The 19731-nt window shown below is 34.9% G+C and overlaps 1 protein-coding gene across 4 annotated transcripts in view; it reads right to left on the bottom strand.

The window, feature by feature from the left end:
- Window positions 1-19731, bottom strand: part of KIAA0825 (KIAA0825 ortholog) — a 246955-nt gene that overhangs the window by 100108 nt on the left and 127116 nt on the right. For 2 of the 4 annotated variants that reach the window (XM_050329299.1, XM_050329297.1), the window contains exons 15-19: window positions 19393-19626; window positions 17359-17767; window positions 13388-13544; window positions 9106-9261; window positions 3627-3721 (exon numbers count right to left, since the gene is read on the bottom strand). In XM_050329299.1, coding sequence (XP_050185256.1) covers window positions 3627-3721; window positions 9106-9261; window positions 13388-13544; window positions 17359-17767; window positions 19393-19626 — 1051 coding nt within the window. The remainder of the gene's footprint in view (window positions 1-3626; window positions 3722-9105; window positions 9262-13387; window positions 13545-17358; window positions 17768-19392; window positions 19627-19731) is intronic. The other 2 variants (XM_050329298.1, XM_050329300.1) reach the window with 2 other exon arrangements.

Genomic DNA, 19731 nt, shown 5'->3' with positions numbered 1-19731 from the left:
AGTGTAGACAACACACCAGCATTTTGCTTGTTGCTGAGTATGGCTGCACAGTACTAAGACCATTTCTTTGTCCCACTTTTCCCTACCAGCTTATGGGCTGGATGTGTGCAGGAGGGGCCACAGTTGATCCAAAATGACCAAGGGGATATTCCATGCCATACAAATGTGCTCAGCAATAAAAGCTGGGGAAAGGAGGAGGAATGGGGGATGTTTGGGGCTATGGCATTTCCCTAGCCCTGTAACCATTAAGTGTGTGGTGCCTGGCTTTCCAGGAAGTGGCTGGACACCTGTCTGTGCATGGGAAGCACTGAATGAATGAATTCCGTGTTTTGCTTTGCTTACATATGTTGTTCCACTTTATTAAAGTGTCTTTAGCTGAACCTAGGAGTTTTCTCACGTTGCTCTTCCAGTTCTCTCCCCATCCACACTAAAGGCAGAGCAAGCCACCAGCTATACAGACCTTGGCCAGGAACAACTCACCACAGTCACTAACATAATAATAGGCAGAGAGACAGTAGCCAGACAGTTAAAAAGAAGAGATCTCTAACTAAGAGTTGCAGAAACAGTTTCAACATGCTGATTTAGCCAGACAATAACAATTTTTACTTTATGAGCAGATCAATAATTAAAAGTTGAGATACAGGTGAATTAAATAATAATTGCTCTTCTCACTTTAATACATGTATTAGAGCTAAAGAACTCCCATTTGGTATTGAAATGTCTCAGAATGTATAGGTGAGTTCCAAGATCCAACAAAGCAGCATTTGTCTGTCTAAGTATCCAGGTTATTTTCTAAAATTTGGGGAAAACAAGTTCATAAGTTAGTTGAATATCAATAGACTTAATATTAAAAGATATTATTTCAAGTATAATTGAAAAGTATGTTTTAATTTTTATTCTTGCAGTTCAAATGACATATTTATGTTTGTAAAAAAAAAAATCAGAAAAGGAAAGGAATCCCTTATATTTCCCTTTTCTTCCTGTAAGGAAAAGTTTCTTACATATTCTAAAGGTCTTAATTGTGAATACGGATGAGCATTAAGTTTTCTATGTTACTCTTTACTGCTTCTAATAGTGTTCTATATTTTATAGCCTTGAAATAAAATAATATCATTAACCATTCAAATCTTTAATCTCAAAAATTTACCTGAACACTTTATTTCAAGGATTATAGGAATGTGTGGATTAGATTCACACAGTAGTGTGGAGCCAGTAATGAGTAGTAGACAACACTTTATTCCCTTTTTAACCAGTCCTAAAAACCTTTTACTTTTCCCTAACCACCAACCAATTAACTTGCTGCTCTGGGACAATGATCTCATAACCCCCTCTCACCTAACTCAGTCATTAACTAGGTTAGGGGAGCATTTCCCCTGTAACTTAGCCCCCTAAGCATTTTTATTTTTTTAATGCCAGAGTAGACCGTATTTATTTTATTTCATATGCAACTGACAGTATTTTCTCTTTAATATGAAAAGGAAATATATCTCTCCAGTATCACTGTGAACTGATAAAAATATTTTTGCCTGCACAGAAGTAACTAATCAGGGAAAGCTTTAGCATGTGCCAAAGAAAGGAAACTTTTAGCATATGACAAAGAAGGAGTAATTAAAATATTACGGCACTTCACTTTACAAACTTATGGTTCTGACACAGTTCAAGAACTGCCCTTGGTTTTGTTTAATTCATCTCAGGAGGCAAATAGTAGAAACAAAATGGGTCCATCATAAGTGGGAGGTCAAAATAATCACACACTCATTCAGTTTGAACCTTAACTCCTGAGCACAACATGGGTGAAATTTATGCAGTTCTAGGAAGGATCATAGAGCATCACCTAAAGATAGTGGTCACCTGAGTCTCACCGCAAAAGCTTCCTTGAGTAGTCACAAGATCAGCTAGAATTGTCCTAGTCAGCAGGAAAATACGTGCAGACATACATTAACTCTGCTAAAAATTGGGTCACATTAAGACAAGCTGTGTTGGAGATACTGGTCACTATGGCAGATACTGGATCAGCGATTCTACTTAATGATCACAATGGGTTTAAACAATCTGTTCATCTGTAAAGTAGAGTGGTTAAAATAATAAATCCATGAGCTAATCATTAATGGCTTGCATAATGTCACTTCTAGATGAGAATTTCCATATCATGCAGAAGGGCAATGAATGGAGACATTTTTGAATTAGAAAGGATGACAACAATTAGGGCACTTATTAAATAAAAAAAAAAAAGCAACAGTAGATGATATGACAAAAGCGTGAAATACAGAGAAGGACAGAGAAGGCATATACATGACTTCTTTCTAAACCCTATAAAGAAACCAAAAGAAAAAGAAAATATGTTTCAAGAGAACAGAGCAGATGAAATGTTCATATATAATGTGCCCTCCACAAATCACGGCAATCCTCTGCTCCATTTGGCTCATACAGATGACATCAACATGAAGAGAAGTTCAAGAACCAGTCTGATTCTAGGGTTTTTTATGACAATGTCACTTTTAATGAAGAAACAGCAATCAGGAGGAGAATCATCAAAGAAAAAAAATTAGTACTGAATTGTCTCTGCCATTTAACATAAAAATGAGACTACTGGGTACAGATCAAAAAGTCTGTGAAGTCTCACATTCTGCCTGGTAGTGGGTAACAGAGGACACTGAGAGGAGAACTGAATAGCAAATTTCTGCCAGCATGATTTTTTTGTGCAATTGCACTAAAGTTTTAGAAAGAACAATTTGTGTGGGGAAAAAAATTAAACTTAACAAAATTAAGAAAGAAGATTAGAAATAGATGGTACAAATCTTTTATATATGAAATGAAGGAAAAAGTAAATGTTTAAGCCTAACTGCTGCTGATAAATTGAAAAATTATATAAAAAAACTAAAACATTTTTGACATTCAAATTGACACACTTTTGAAATTGTCACTCTAGTTTCTAGGTAGAGAAACCATTTTAAAAGATGATAGGACCATGTTAGGTATCATCAGGAGGATTCAGAATTAAGAAGGGAATGTCTAGTTTGCAACATGAAAGTTCTCTAGTTTTTGTAAGTGGGAAATGTTTTAGAAGAAAACCCAGTTTTTCCCCCTAAAATTTTCTGAATTTAATAAGTTGCTGTTTCTGAATTTAACAAGTAGCAATTCTGCAATAAATATATCTGCCTAAAAAGAGGTTTAAAAAGTGATAAAATATTAAAATAATTTTCATTAATTAAAAACTATTAAGGAAACACTTTCTATTTCTAGCTACATTTGTCATGCCCCCAAATGAATTTAAGATAACTTGCAACTTGAGTAAACATCCCCTAAATTTTGTGCTGAAATGTCCCTGAGCAGAACAGATTTGCAAAAGTTACTAACTTCTTTTCAGCATTATTTAATATCAACACATACTCATATCTTCTGTCTCAGACAGGAAGAACGTATTAGATTCCTGAAAATAGGAATCAAAAACCATCTGAGTACAGATTAAATACACTAGAAAAAAGTAGCTACATTTTAATATTGCATATTTCAAAAGAAGTGCAAAATATATTTTACAAATTTCACCAGTAAAATCCCTGTGTATTGACTGCTATAAAGTCAAAAACATAACAGGAATGCATGATTATTTGCCAAAATCCCATTACCTGTGTGCCAGCAGCACCCTGAAGGTCATCTGATTCAATCTCAAGTAACCTGGCAGCAAGTTTGACCAATCCCGGTTCCATTCAGCACTGGTTGACTGTTGATACATAGAAAGAAGCTAGTTAGTTATTAATCAGCATTAATGTGATCAGTACATTAAAGCTCCAGCTGTGATATACTAACCAAGAAGGAGGGGGTGTCTAGAACAAGGACTTAGAAAGATAACATCAATCATGTCCACAGAAGAAGGTTTTTATTTCAGTAAGACAGCATTAGTGTATAAATCATTTAGGGATGTAGACATTATTTATAAAAAGATAAATCTTTTTTTTTTGATCTGTTATTCTTTCAACTATTAATGGAATTATGCCCAACCACTTTGTCTGAGAGCTGACTCTTTGTCCGAAAAGCAAAATAATTCACAACTCTTGCATTTTCTGCTGTCAGCGAAGAGTTTGTCATGGAAAACTCAGTATAGCTGGAATTCAAGATGTAACCTGTATCAAAATTATAGTGAAGGTTTAGTTGCTTATTGTTTTGTAAGGCACTCCAGTCACCAGATGGTTCTTATAAACAGCAGTACACCTACATAATATGAACAAATATAACTCCATATTGTTTATTTAATAATAAAAGCAATCTACAATAATAGTGGGCAGCCTAAAGGCCACACATAACATTCTTTTGTTTACAAAACAGGAAGTCCTGTTGAATAATATTACTTTTCACTGTCAGCAATAGTTAAGTAGTGACTAGAATTCAACATTCTTGGGAAGAAATAATTAAAAAATTACTGTCGTGATGTTGCAAATGATATTCCTAAACTGCAATTAACGGTAGCAAGAGGCTACGTTTCTTTTTATGGACTCTTGATGGTTTGGTCTTGAAATCAGCAGAGATTTGAGTTTCTCTGGACTAGCTCTGATAAGCTCCAATAAACAAAGCTGAAGGGAACTGAGGACTGGACATCCGGGATATTAAATTTATGGTCCTTCAAAGACATGTCAGAGTAACCAGAAGATACAGAGGAGATTAACAAAAGACATTACAGCCTGAAAGTTGGAGACTCTCTGTCTAAGGAAGAATGGTAAGAGGACCAAAGAATGCAGGCCAAATTAGCCAATAAAGGATAGAATACTAATTAAGTGAAGAGAATTGTGTAACTTAGAACCAAGGAACGTAATTTCTTTGTTTCCTAAAATGTATAAATGCGTGAAAAGTCTTGAAAGGGCAGATATGTAGCTGGAATGATTTGCTACATATCTCTGGCCAGAATAAAGTAATGTCTGGCTCACTAACACTTAAAAGGTAGTGTTAGTGAGTTTCATCTCTTCACGACAATTTTTCAAAAAAGTGAAAATAAACCTAAATAACGGTAAAGTACAACTTGAAGTGCATCTTTGCCTTCTTACAGAGAGCACTTGGATCTTCCGGGAGAGCAGAATCAGGGCAATCCTCCCTATTCCTTCCATTTATTACTTTCCTTCTCATTACTTTACTTCCTAACTCTCATCTTTGACACGCACTTTAAAGTAAAGTAGAAAAACAAAGGTGAAATACAAAGCACAAACAGAAAACAAGGGTACCTAAAGAAAGAACAAGAGAGTGTGAAAGTGGAAAGTGAATGAAGACGAAATGGTGAACATCTGATAAACAAGAAATAAGGGTAAAAGAGTCCACTAAGAGAACAGTACAAGAAGAAGAAGACAGGAGAAAACAGGACACTGTTCTACACTCTACACTGAATTAAACACAGACAAATAAACATGGGGGAAATACATCTGAAATCAAGAGGGATAAAAGGAGTACACCCTGTAGAAACGATCATGGAAACGACGACAAAAATTTATAAGTAAACCAGATATCAGTTTTGTGGAAAAAATAAAGGATAGTTTTTTAAAAAGTCACTTCAAGAAAGAAAAATAATTTCTTTGTAGCATTTGTTGATACTGTTGAGGAGTTGCATATCCTAACTTATCAGACAATAGAGGAGCAGCAGCACTGACAGAGATTAAGGTGTCAGGACAAATAAATAAAACCAAGAGCAACAAGTTACTAGAGCCAGATGGTGGTTATTCAAGATTTCTACAGAAATGTAAGAATGAAGTGGTTAAACTGTTAACAGAAATTACTCATTTCATAGAATCTGCTACTGAACTAGAGTTTTGGAAGGTAAGAAATTTACTTATTATTAACAAAAATGCTAGAGTTGATCTCAAAATAGTGGTTCAGTGGTCCTTGTTTCAGGAGCAGTAAAATTCATAGGAACTATGATAAATACCTTGCTAAATTTGACACAATTGGGACAATTTCACAAAACTTTAGAAGAAAGTTAAGGAAACTTTCCTTTATGACCATTCAGGGCCACTCTGGCAGTTACTCTACCACCACCAGAGACTTTGACAGCTGGGACCAAGATCACTTTGCAGTAGGCAAATTCAGTGAGTCAATGGGTTCCCCACTTGACCTCCCACACACCCCACGCTCACACAGTCAAAGTTTTCCATAGCTGTCTCAGACATCTGGCTCCTCAAAATAATTTTATCACAGTGCAAAACCAAAGTAACAGGTTGAGCTGGGTTCCTCCAAGGAGGGACTCTGAATAAAGGACTACACAGGATTTTATACTTTCACAGTCTAAGTGCTGGATAGCCCAGTGTATTCCAGCCAAATGGAATGGCTCTTGCTGTCTCTGGGTGTCCAGTCACCTGGCTGGTGCCACAGGTTCCCATGCCCTTTGTTATGCAAAGATACTGGGCCAGTTCATGACCTCTTGACTCGGGCTCCCACCATATCCCTTACCCAGATCTCAATCTGCAGCTCCCACTGCAGCTCTACACTGAGTTACCTCCACTAAATGTATTCCTCATCCAAAAAAGTCAACCACCCTGCTTTACAGTGATTTTGACATATACTAACAAACAATACATAGAATGTTTAGTAACAATTTTTGGAAAGCTTTTGAATTATTTTAAGAAACCATTTATTGAGGAAGCTGAGAGTATATCTACACTGCACAGTATAGACATGCTTCTATATAGTTATGTAATATATTTTATGCAATACATTTTACATATTATGATAGGCCGTATACATAGTGTAACATACATTCCCTGTTTAGAGCTGAAGCACTAGGCAGTATTGCCATGTCTATTCCAATTGGCCCTTCTAAGAGAAAAGTTTTAAAAAGCAATACATAATTAATTAATTGACAAAATATGTTGTGAAACTAGTGGCTTGTTCTGCTCTAGAATTTATAAAAGGATATAATGTAGACTGATGTATTAAAAACATATCTACTTACAAAAGACAAAGAAGATAAAAAGTAATCATGGATTATAAACTCCTGAGCTTCATGGCAGTTGCCAACCAGTAACAAATGAATTTAAGAATAAACACATCCTTTGAGAAGAATAATTGTTCCTTGCCTGTACTCTGGCATCTTCTGAAGGCACTGGTAACAGTCGTCACAGGAAATCAGATTCTCAGCTATACTGACCACTGCTATAAAAATGGGCATTCCTACAACACTAAATAAATCCACAATTTTATGGTAAAGAGAATTAAACTATGTAATAATATTATTAAGCTTGGGAGATAGAATTATAGAATAGAATCATAGAATGGTTGGGGCTGGAAGGGACCTAAAGATCATCTTGCTACAGTCCCCTACCATAGACAGGGATACCTTTCACTGGACCAGGCTCCATTCAGCATGGCCCTGAACACTTCCAGGATGGGACATCCACAACCTCTCTGAGCAACCTGTTCCAGTGTCTCATCACCCTGACAGTTAAGAATTTCCTCCTAACATCCTCCTAACTCTCTTTCAGTTTGAAGCCATTCCACCTTCTCCTGTCACTACGTGCCCTTGTAAAAAGTCTCTCTTCATCATCAGCCTTCTTGTAGGCTCCCTTCAGATACTGGAAGGTTGCAATTAGGTCATCCTGAAGCCTTCTCTATTCCAATTCTCTCAGCCTTTCTTTGTAGGAGAGGTGTTCCATCCCTCTAACAATTTTGGAGGTCCTCCTCTGGATTCGCTCCAAGGTCAGTGTCCTTACTATGCTGAGGACTCCAGAGCTGGATGCAACACTTCAGGTGGGATCTCACTAGAGGAGAGTAGAGGGGCAGAATTACCTCCATTGACCTGCTGGCCACACTTCTTTTGATGCAGCCCAGGATACAGTTGGCTTTCTACGTTGCATATGAGGAAGAAATTCTTTACTGTGTGAGTAACCACACACTGGAGCATATTGCCCAGAGAGGTTGTAGACTCTCCCTCAATGGAGATATTCAAGAACTGTCTGGATGCAATCCTGTGCAATGTGCTCTAGGATGACCCTGCTTGAGCAGGGAGGTGGGACCAGAAGACCCACCGTGGTCCCTTCCAACCTTACCCATTCTGCGTTTCATTCTGGTCCCTTCCAGCTCAAGCCTTTGTGCGATTCTATTGATTCTATGAGTCTATAAAGCATGTTTCTCTGGAGTGAGAAGCCTTGTGGAATTAGTATTCATCTTCTTTTTCAGGATATTAACACTTTTATTGGAACATGACAACAATTAAGCATTCATTAAACAAGTAAGAGAAAAAAGTATATTTTACCACAATATAACTGGTGAAATAGTCCAAAATAGTCAAAATTGGGAAAGATTACACCATGTATAAGCATACCTGTGCTGAAAAAAGCATGCCTTTCTACCACAGATCTGTAAAGTGAATTTCACTCCACTGTAATATCATCTCTTTTCAAATATTTGAATTGAGGGCCAGAATCAAAATGGCAGATGATGTATTAGGAACATATGAGAATTAACAGTATAAGATTTTTTAAGTGCTACCAGAAACTATATACCATTTTGTGTAATGAATTGGTCATGAGGTACTCCAGCAGAGATTTAGGCAAACAGATCTCTTTTCTGTTACATTGTCAGGAAACTAAATTCTACAAAGAAATTATAATTCTTTACATTACAACCATGTTTTAAGAAAAAATTGAGAAATTGATGCTTTCATGTTTTTGTGTTTTACTGTTTTGTAAAATCTTCGTATTTCTAAAACATCCTTTACTTAACTGACAATCCTGTGAGAGACTCATCAGGAAAATTCTAAATGTGCATGTGGAGTTTTGCCATGACTTTTCAAAGGACGAAGACTAACCCTGTGTACCATTGCACACATGTAATAAAATGTCATTGCTACTTATGGGCTTTCCTTCACTATACTGGACGCAGAAGGTATAAGTAAACGCAAATTGCTCCTTCATGCAATAATTCTGATAAAAGAAAAGAACAATAATGGCTTTTTGAAGATCACGCTATTGTAGAGGGTACCCTCATTAGATTCCCAAGCAATAATATTCCTTTGCACTTCACCACATGTAATTAATTCCATTTTCACAAATTCAGTATCTGTCATTATCATAATCATAAGACTGACAAGTAAAAATTATGCTATAACCAAGGTTTCAGATTTTCACAAACCTGATTGAATATTTTTGCACAAGATTGTCTGTACACCTGGAAAGGGTTGAAGACAGGTTGCTCTTCTCTGCCCTTCAGCATCAAAGGCAGGCATTGACTGGACGTAACACCATCTTCAGAAGAATTCTCACAAGACAGCTGCTCTTTCAAATACTCCTTTTGGAACAAAAAGCAACCACAGAACAGTATAGGCAATGTAGCTTTCTATGTGAAATTACCTTTCAAGTATAACTTTACAGTATGCTTGACGAAAGTTCCTTTTAATACAGTAGGGAACAGGCAATCTCTTACAAATAGAAACCTATTGAAGAGTATCACTATTTTATAGCAAACAAGAAATAACCTCCAAGAACATCCAACTGAAGCAAATCAGAATAATCTAAGCAGTTGTTTGGAAATTGTCATCAAATTCTGTGTATAAGTTCACACTTTATATATATATATATATGTTAGTTGAAGTGAACAACAAATGTTTTTTATTACTTTCTATTAAACTTTTTGGACAATATTCAATAGTTACTACATGACTGTGAATCAATTGTTTCATGAACATGTTTTAACCAGTTACTTAAACACAGGAAATAAATACTCTCCCACTTCACTACTCAAAGGTATTTTTAACTATTTAAGCATTCAAATACTAGAAGTAATTTATTATTTACATGGCAATTTTAGAAACTACAGTGTAACAGATGCACGATTATTTTGGAAACAATCTTTTCTGTTTTCTCTTCTTCGACTACTACGTAAATAAATCATCATTGCATGCCAATAAAGTGTTTTGATTAAATAGAACCATTTTATGAAGAGCTAGATAATGAAACATTTACACATCTATGTGCTGGAAGAACTACAGTGATTTAACAGTTTATTGTTATTAAAATGAAGTCCATAATGATAGGATTGCCATAACACTGAGCATATACTCCAGGTGAGTCTTCATTAAGATGGGAACAAATGCTCCTCTTCTTTGCAGTGCTACTGAGATGAAGGAACATGTAACTACCTGCCAAGGCACCCTATGCTCCTCAGTGGGTCTTTCTAAATGAAGAATTTCATCATTCTTTTACACTTATCATGCTGTGACCTGGCCTGAAAGGCACAAGTTCCTTTTATTACACTCAGACTGTTTCTGTCTTGTGTTGGCACTAGGATATGTTGTGAAACTAGCCAGAAAAAAAGAAAGGTTTCATTCAGATAAACAAGCCCCACAATTTCTAATATGAATACAATGGGGACCTAGGACTGGAAAAGCTCAAAGGCCAGAGAAAGAGAATTGCCTCTCTCTGCTGATTGCAGTCAAATTTCAGGACTTACCAAGACAATCACAAAATCGTCTTAGTGTATTTTAAACAAACAAAACCCCAAACAAACAAAAAACCCCAAACAAACAATAAAAGAAAAAAAAAAATCCCCTTTTTTTTGCCTAAAACACCACCACAAAACAGCTATGAAAACACACCCTAAATCTCTTACTTATATTTTTTTAAGCCTTTAAAAATATCTGAGTTTTCCCCATTTATTCACAACTTGATGCCATTAAAAAAGATTTTAGAGCCAAGGTGAAGGATGTTATTTAAAAGCTATTTCTAAAAATTCATCATCTTTTCATAAACATACTGGCTTCCACATACATATTTTCACAAAATCTGTAGACAGTACTAAAGCAACCCAGCCCTCCGGGTGTCACAGAGCCAGCAGAAGCAAATTGTGTCAGTTTTTCAGAGACGATACTGAAAATATCTGTCCATGCTTGCTAGGGTTCAAACAATTCAAGTGGTATATAGTTCACCTCCCACTACACGTTTTTTCTGTCTTTGGGATACTACAGATTTACGTTTTCAGGAAGAGACTTATTCAATAATGGTAAATATATTATTTTAAGATCTCCTTAGTATAGTACATATTGTATGCTCTGAAAGTGTCATATTTCAAAAATGCAAAAACATTAAATCATATCTGTAAACATGTGAACTAAAGCCTCACTGCACTGACTGGGCATGAAACAAAAAGGACAGAATGTTATTGAGCTTGACAGCTCAAAATAGTTTTCTTTTTGGCTGCCATTAGTAAAAAATGCTTTAAAAAATTATTATTATTTTTAATAAATACATGAAGGACTGTAGGCTGTTTTGAGTAGCATAGTATTTATTACAAATCATATAACATCATATCTCTATTTTAAAATACAGTTTTCAAGATTCCATATCCCTTTTTACCTGCTTTTCCAAGGATTATTATTAAGAAGACAATTTTCTCTCATCATTTTGTTCTCATACACAATTACTAAACAGTGGAGCATAAAGATCACTAAACTAATTTTGGAAACACAATCCCTTTACAGCTCAAGGAGTCTCTAAACAAAAGGGTGGACCTTTGAACAGATAATCAAGGCTGTTTCTTGGTAGTCAGACATATTAAACATAAATTAAGTTTTGAAAAATAATATTGAAAACTGCGTTATCATAATACCGTGTTAAGCATGAAAATGTTTTGTAATAGTTTCAAAGGCAATTCAAAGTAATACAGTTAAGTCTTTCTGCAAGTCACTCTGGTCAGGATCTCTTCCTTTTTTTTTTTTTTTCCCCAAAATACAGTTTTTTCCACTAAGAAGTGTTCTATAATTAACAAAGCTCTTGCTGCAGAAATTCAAGGAGAGACACCTGGGATGTGGAAAGTCAGGCTGAAGTCCCTCTTCCACCAAATTCTCTCAGCTTCTTACCTCCTATTAGAGCTGCTCCACTTTGTATAAATAACCGAATACTCACAGGAGTCGGATCTTGGATCAGGTCTCCAAAACCCAGTATGTGCATCCTATTCCTTCAACTAGAGTATGATTCTATTTTAGACCCTAAAAGTTACAGAATGCATTTTTACAGCAATTTCTACATGGTGAAACAACTCCAACAGGGGAAAAGTAAGGAGTTCCATGCTGGTAGCTAATGGTCTAGAGGTTTGGGGAGTTAGTTTGGATGTGGGAGACGCAGATTGAATTCCCCAGTCTAAACCAGGAAGAAAAAAGATCTGAGCCTGCATATCCTGTCTCTAGGTGACTGCCCTAACTACTGGACTATATACTATTTTTAGAGGTCTTGCTCATCATCTTTTCCTCACTCTGTTATACCTAAGAGTAATCCTGAATGTGCTCCAGGTGAAAAGGTTTTGTTTATTACAGTAATCATTTTCACTTCACTTCCCAAACCAGTTGTTTGAGATGAAATTTGAAAATATTCTGTACTGTATTAATGTTAGGCTGCCATGTCTACATACATGCTTACATTGCTTCTAATGCTTCCAGATGAAGATGCATAAAGATTGGTTTTAAGCCTATATTTAGGAACTAAACAGTTGATCTCAATTTTCAGCAGCACAGTGCCAGTACTAAGATGTTCTGTATGGCATTCATACAGACATAATTGTCTAATTGGGTTTTTATACTATCATTTATTTAAAAAAAGAAAAATCCTTGTCTCGCCTATATTTGCATTATTTTGCATTTTATTACAAACACTTTTGTACACCTGCAGTGGTCTTAACAGTACCTGCTTATGCATTCAAGGAATTCTAATTTTGTAATTAAAGCTAATAAACAGAACTTTCTTAATTAAGCTATGTAGATCTGTGTTATCATACAATTTAAGCAAACCTGTGTTTATTTCAGTGAATAAAATCAGAATATTTTTGGTAACTTGGGGCAATTTAGTACAGCCTTATAAATAACGAAATAATTCTTTTGTGCTGCTAAAATTCCATGTGCAGAAAACAAACATGAATTTCTTGACTGTGACTTCAAAAACACTTCAGCTGAACCGAGTTATCTAGATAAAGTAAGATTTCATGTGGATGCGTTTACTTCCTCAGCAGAGTTCGTTTGTTTTTTAAATTAAAAGACTTAATTTATTATATTTAATTTTACCTTTTGTAACAGTCAATTTTTTAACAATTGCTTCATTTTTTATTTTTTTTTAATTTTTCTTTTTTTTTTTACTGTGCTCAAACTCCTAAAATGTATCCGTGGTCTACAATACGAAACTGAAGGAAGTTTATGAGCCATACTACTGTGTAAGTACCTAAATAAAATCTATAGTGTTTCCTATAAAGTAATCTTCCCAGTAGAAATGCAGAAAAGTCTAAACTGAATGGATTCTATTACAATACAATACAGGATTTCATATTGACTTTAAGAACCATTATCACCTCCTTGACTAACCCTTAACTGCCAGCAGACGCTGCCCCAGGCCAGTACACACCTAATTGCTCAGTGAAAAGGCCATTTCCCTACCTCATTGAGCTGGATGATGTGATAAATTTGCCTCAGGTACTCGCTGCCACCTGGTTTGTGGCAGATATCCAGGACCATCATGTTTATTTTCTGCTCAGTGAATCCAAGTGCAATACCTCCTTCCTCTAACGTTGCACCTTCTACTGTGTTTGAGGCACTAGAATATTGAAAAGATACGAACAGTCCTAAGTTAAATTTCTAAAAATCAAAATACTAATACAAACCCAGTTAAAACTACACGTTTAGAAAAACTTAGATATATTTGGCTTGCAGAAATATTGCTGCACATATATCCAATACACATACACAGTACATGCTAAGTAACGTTATTCTAATTTTAATCACTTTAATTGGAAAAATGAACACATAAAACATTCTTTACCCTAAAGATATACAAGCAGCAAATATTTTTTAGTTTTCTTTTCCACTAGAGAAGTATCTTTGCTACTAGAAATGGCATTTGCATTCGATCTTTTGTGCATTTTTCTTTGCCTGTCGCTGCACATATTAAAGCCTAATTAACATGTCAGAAAGGTAGCCATTACCTTAAATATAGGTTGGAAGTTTTAAAGTGAAGTCTTTTTCTTCCCACTGGTATGTTGTTAACCATTTAAAAGGTACCTATTTGCCACTTGTTGAACTTTTTGCCCTATACTGGTCCTGATTTTTCTTGTATTTGTGTGAAACTGACACTAAATAAAATCTGAAGGTGACATGCCCAAATACCTTCAAAATCGTACATTCAAATCTCTGATCATTCCCAGACTGCGCTCTCTGCATAAAAGCATAAGATACCACCACAGGATTGTTATTGACCAAGTCTATGAAAGAAGAAGTATGAAAACTATTTTTCCTCAAATACTAGAACTGCAACACAGCTATTTGTTTGCACCTTGACACATAGGTGTCAAGAACTCGAAAGACCAACTGGAATATATTGTTCTTTCTATAGTCGTTATTAGAATAACTTAAAATATACCAAAGAATCATTTTGAATTAAAAAAAAAATTAGTATTTTACTGCTTTAGAAGTAAAACAAAACAAAAAAAAAAACCCAAATCCTGAAACACTGCAGTTGCAGTTTACTATTGAAAGTGTGCCATAATTACAAAGTCAGTTCTGCTGAAAGTTGCTGTTTGACCTGAAGGGTCTCTGAAATGCTGCACAGCTGCTGGGCATTAAAGCTGATATTGTTTCCACATGCAGTTTCAGAATGTCCTACAGAGCAAATAGTCTCAAAATACAAACTATAATTTTGTTCTTTGCTGAATGGAAGTAAGCAATACTCTGTTATTATGGTGTATTTTACAGAAAAGCTTAAAAGAAATTGATCTTTAAAATTAAAGCACACTTAAGGCTTTTATTTGATGCCATGTACAGATACAACCTGAATTTCATGCGACTGACATTGAAAAAGCTGACAAAGGAGTGTATCAGTGCTAGCACCCAAATTGTATCCTTTACTGCCCATCACTGTGCAGGTGAAGCAGATGATTGGATTCAGTCAGCACTATGATTAATGACTTCCTCTCTGGATTTGGGACTGCCTATCAATCATGTCATTAGGAAGAATGTGCCCTGAAAGAGGCAGATCTCAGCCAAGGAATAACTACATTCATCTTAATCTGTATATGCACCCAGCCAGCAAGGTCAGGGTCATCATGATGAAAAACAATAATCTTCAATTCAACAAATTACTTTGCAAAGACAGACATTTCTTCTCAGGACATGTGTTCCTCAGAATCTAACATGACTGTTTACAGCTTTGGTGCTACCATAAAATGAAGGTTATCTTAATAAATAGTAATGCTTTCAGGCAGTACACAAAACAGGACATGCGTGCAACTACCACTTTCTGAACCTTTTAACTAAGACTATTATTTTTGAAATTTTCTTAAAAATTAAGTTAAATTTGTACTCCACAATGGAAGAATCTATACAAATTTAGACTTTTTCTGTAAGTAGCATAACAATAACGTAAGATAAAATTAAGCAAGGATTTTCCTTATAAAAACCCAGTGCACTTTAAAGACGTTTCCACATCTGTGTAGGTGAATCTCAAATAAATTTTTAAAATTTATAGGTTTTGGTTTTTTTCACACACTGTATCTATTAGAAGTCTATAAGCATTTAAAAACACAAATGTATATACGCATGTGCATACACCCACCCCCAAAAATCCTTCAATTAAAAGGTTACAAAACACCAACTTAGATTTTCCAATATAGTCATTCTGTTCCAAAGAAATCACATGAACATCATAAGTCTGCCCTTGAAAGATTGTTTTTAGTTTAATGATTATGTGATCATTACTCACTTTAATTGACTATTTGAATTTCAGGTTCACTATGAAATAAGCATTCATAATAATATTTATCTATACATTGCATATCTCATCTTTTTATAAACTGGATCCTTTTTTTTCCCCAAATATTGACCAATAATATTTGAATAAAAAAATGGAAAAATAACAGTCATGTCAGATTACTATTGCAGAATTGCAACTGAACTTGGGGGACTAAATTTCATAACTGCATCGAATAACTACTCATTTAAAGAGCAGATAATGCATTCTTCATTATCTTAACCTTAAAATTAGCAGCCCTAGTCACAAACTAGTTCTCTCTTTGGTTGACACTGTACACATATAGAAAACATTTTCCCACGTTTATTTTCCACAGTGTGATACCTAATGTACAACACAACATTTCTGCAGTCTGTCAGAAAAGAAAATAAAGTAGTATATTAACTTAAAATTCTCAGCTTCGGAAGAAGTGCTATATATTAAAGTTCTAGTTTTTAAATGTTATCCACAATATTGTCTTATCCTTTGTATTTTTTAAGAACTACCTATTGTCTCAGTGACATTAGAAATTGTGTTATGGAACCTTTCTGTTAACTATCATTTTACACATTATCATTATGGGGTTTTTATTGTACAGTTCTTTCAGTCACTGGCATCTGGTTTCAATCTTAATTGCTGGATTAGAGCATGTAAATTAGAATTAAAGGGAAAAGTAAATATAACAAAGGTCAATGTCAATGAGCATTTGTGTGACACTGTTACTGGTTAGTGCAACTCAACTGACTACTCAGAGAAATAGGATACTGCCCTTTAAAGCACTGAATGAAAGCCTGCCATCACTGTATCTTTTGTTTGTAAGCATAACAAATCCAAAAGTTACTGTCAGGATAGCAGTGACCACAACCTTTAAGAATATTCACTGAGAAAAGCAGCAATCTTACTTTCAGTAGCTACAAATTAATTCAGTAAGTCATGTAACTGCAATAAATCTCATATTGGAATGCTGATGAATGGTATTTTTACAGAATGATACATGACTACAACATTAAAGCAGACTGGACTAGGAACACACTGACATGTACGCAACTCCTTGAAAAATCCCTGTAAGGATTAAAACCACTCAGACCTTAATGTCAACCCAGAAGGAAAGATCAGTATTTTCTCAGAAAGCCACAGCAGGGTATTCTCCTTGTTCTGTTTTGATATAAACTATTTGCCCTCAGGGCTTGATATGATTTTGAATGAAGTATGCTTACTTTTTTCCTCACAAATGAACACTGAAAGCTTTTCATAGTCACTCTTAATTTATTCATCATAGCAAAACTGAATTACAAATATATTTAGCACCTCTTCACATTCTGAAAGATACAAAACTGGTATCTTTCCATACAAGAATTGTCCAGATTTCTCGATCATCGTGAAAATATGAACTTTTGCAATACTATGAAAACTGTTCTGGTGAAATAACCATGGTTTACTGTTTCAACAATACGATTAAGTCACAAACACATGGTATAAAGACATCAATATTAAGAACTAATCTGCTTCATATAAGATCACTGCTCATCTTTTTTTTTTTTTTTTTAAATTAAACAATAGCCATAAATGTGCCAATAATCCAGTAAAATAAAGAGCAAACAGTATTTGTTAAGTCCTATGTTCTTACCAGTCTGTGCTCAATTTTCTTGCCTTCAGCAACTGGCTTTCAATCCAGTTTGGTCTTTGCTGTTCAATGTTTTGTATAATCTTCTGGGTCACTTGCTTAGGACCACTTTTCTGTTTTCCCATAATACTTTCTAAGCACACACGAACTAAACTGAGTTTTTCTTTGCTCCATCTGTCAAGTGTTGCACCTGTTAAAAGTTCTGCAGTATTTCCATCCTCAAATATCCGACATATAATTAGAATCAAGTTCCAGACGAGCAGACCAGCTTTCTTCAATTCAGCAAAGTTTCTTGACATTTTTCTCTCAGCCAGAAAAAAGAAGTACTTAATTGGGGGAGGCAAACATGCAATCACTGTAGGTAACTTGCTGATTACAATAGATACTGCCTGAGCTGCAAGCCTTGTGAAGCCTTAAAAATAGAAAAGATATGATTAACATTAACATTATAGTTCTATCACAGCATGCTTCTGAATGTTGTATGATAATTTCTAACTTTCTTTTGTACTGAAAATGGGTAAAAAGATTAAGTACTCAAGAGTGTAGCTTGACTTCTATTACAGTATCTGCACGTAAATCCCACAAAACCTAAACAATTACATGAATTACGAGCAGAGAACCTAGAAAGTTTAGAATTCAGACTGACTCTCTTTAACAATTAGTCTTGTTCTACAGACTCATTGTAGTATAAATGAGAAAGACAACACCCAGATATTCTGAATGGCAAAAAGTTGTCTTCAGAACTGTAATACTTTTGCAACTTCATGACTGGAACACTGCACTCAGTGTTATATCAGGATATTTCTTACACTTATAATCTTTTGTTTTCTATCAATCTTTCCTATGTTCAGACCTAAAAAACTTCAGTTTATCAGTTTTCAAATAAGCACATACACTAGACAGCACTACATTTTAAAGATTCCAGATATTAAAAGTAGCTATAGAAACAACTACAGAAAATATGCTGCTCAAAACCCAAGACAAATCCAAAATGAAAAAATACAGTAAAAGGTGACCCACAACATGGAGTTAAGTAAAAAAAAAAACCCACCAAAACAAAACCCAAACAATTCAAGAAAACCCCAACTCATTGCACCTGCATTATAAACATTTTTTAATTAAAAAAAACCCATATCAGTTCTTCATATCACACAGAAAAATTATTTTGTCTTTAAGCCTGAGTCTTATGTCTCAATTTGTATATCCATTCATGCTTAGCAATAACCTAAAATAGCCATACAAGTTGTAAACTAAAGTGAGAGTGCAGTGAAAAGAACATGTATGGAGAGAAGGAATGCACTGATGCCCTGGCTTGGCTACAATCTACATATTCAAAAAATCATGCTAGGATATACTACAGTGATGCTACAGTACTGAAAATAATCAGGTAATATTTTGGTGGCAATAATTTATGATTACATGTTTCCAGAAGTTAACCTTCTGAAATGACAGATGCTTTAGGCACTCAAGACTATAAAAATATACACCAGAAATCAGCTGTACATCTAATCACCTTCCAAATATCTCCTCTTCAGTATATTATTTCTTTTTTCACTAACTGTTTCAACAACCAAGCAGTAGCATATTCTATAAAAGTTTCAGTGCTTTTCTTAGTCAAACATAAATTGTTGTGTTCTGTAGTTGGGATGAATAACAATCCTGACTGAGAAGATGATAATGAAAAGGTAAACTGGTTACAGCCATTGAGACCCAAGCACAGACATTATTTTTACCCTGCCTTGAATCTCACCCTATTACTGCCAAATGCTAAAAACATGTTCAGTACTATTATTATCACTACTGCAATACTGATTATTTTCAAAACCTTGTTTGTGTGTGTATGGTGTAAGCCTCAAGAAAAATAACTGAATTTTAACACAAAGTACTAAAAAAAAAACCAACCACCACAGGATGTTTGGAAATTGTTTTGTTCATTGTCAAACTACAACACTCAAGAAATCTAACTGTCCAGTTCAAGCATTAAAGGGCTAAAAAGTTCTTATGACAAACTTATAAAACAGCATAAATTTCACCTACATTTCCCAGATTCTTTTCTCTTCATTTCCCGGGGAGTGTAATTCCATTCCTTTGGAACTGTTTTCAGTAAACTTTCAGGAACTATTTGCTTGTGCTGGTAAGTTCCATAGTTTTCTGTTGCCTCCCATGAATGCATCAAAGAAATAATCTGTTTCACTACACCCTTGACTGAATTAATCAAAGTCAACTTCAAGCATCTGATAACTTCCGGCTCTGACTCACCACAACTGGAAACTTCAGAAGAAATAATTATTAAATATTCAGTAAGTGTAGTCATTTGTGTAAATGTGTTTCAGAAAGAAGTGTTTCAGAATTCTTATGGAAAGAAAAATAACAACA

Source organism: Myiozetetes cayanensis, unplaced genomic scaffold, assembly GCF_022539395.1.
Source record: "Myiozetetes cayanensis isolate MyiCay16 unplaced genomic scaffold, myiCay2020 scf4, whole genome shotgun sequence".
Lineage (NCBI taxonomy): Eukaryota > Metazoa > Chordata > Aves > Passeriformes > Tyrannidae > Myiozetetes > Myiozetetes cayanensis.
This window is presented reverse-complemented; position numbering and strand designations above follow the sequence as displayed.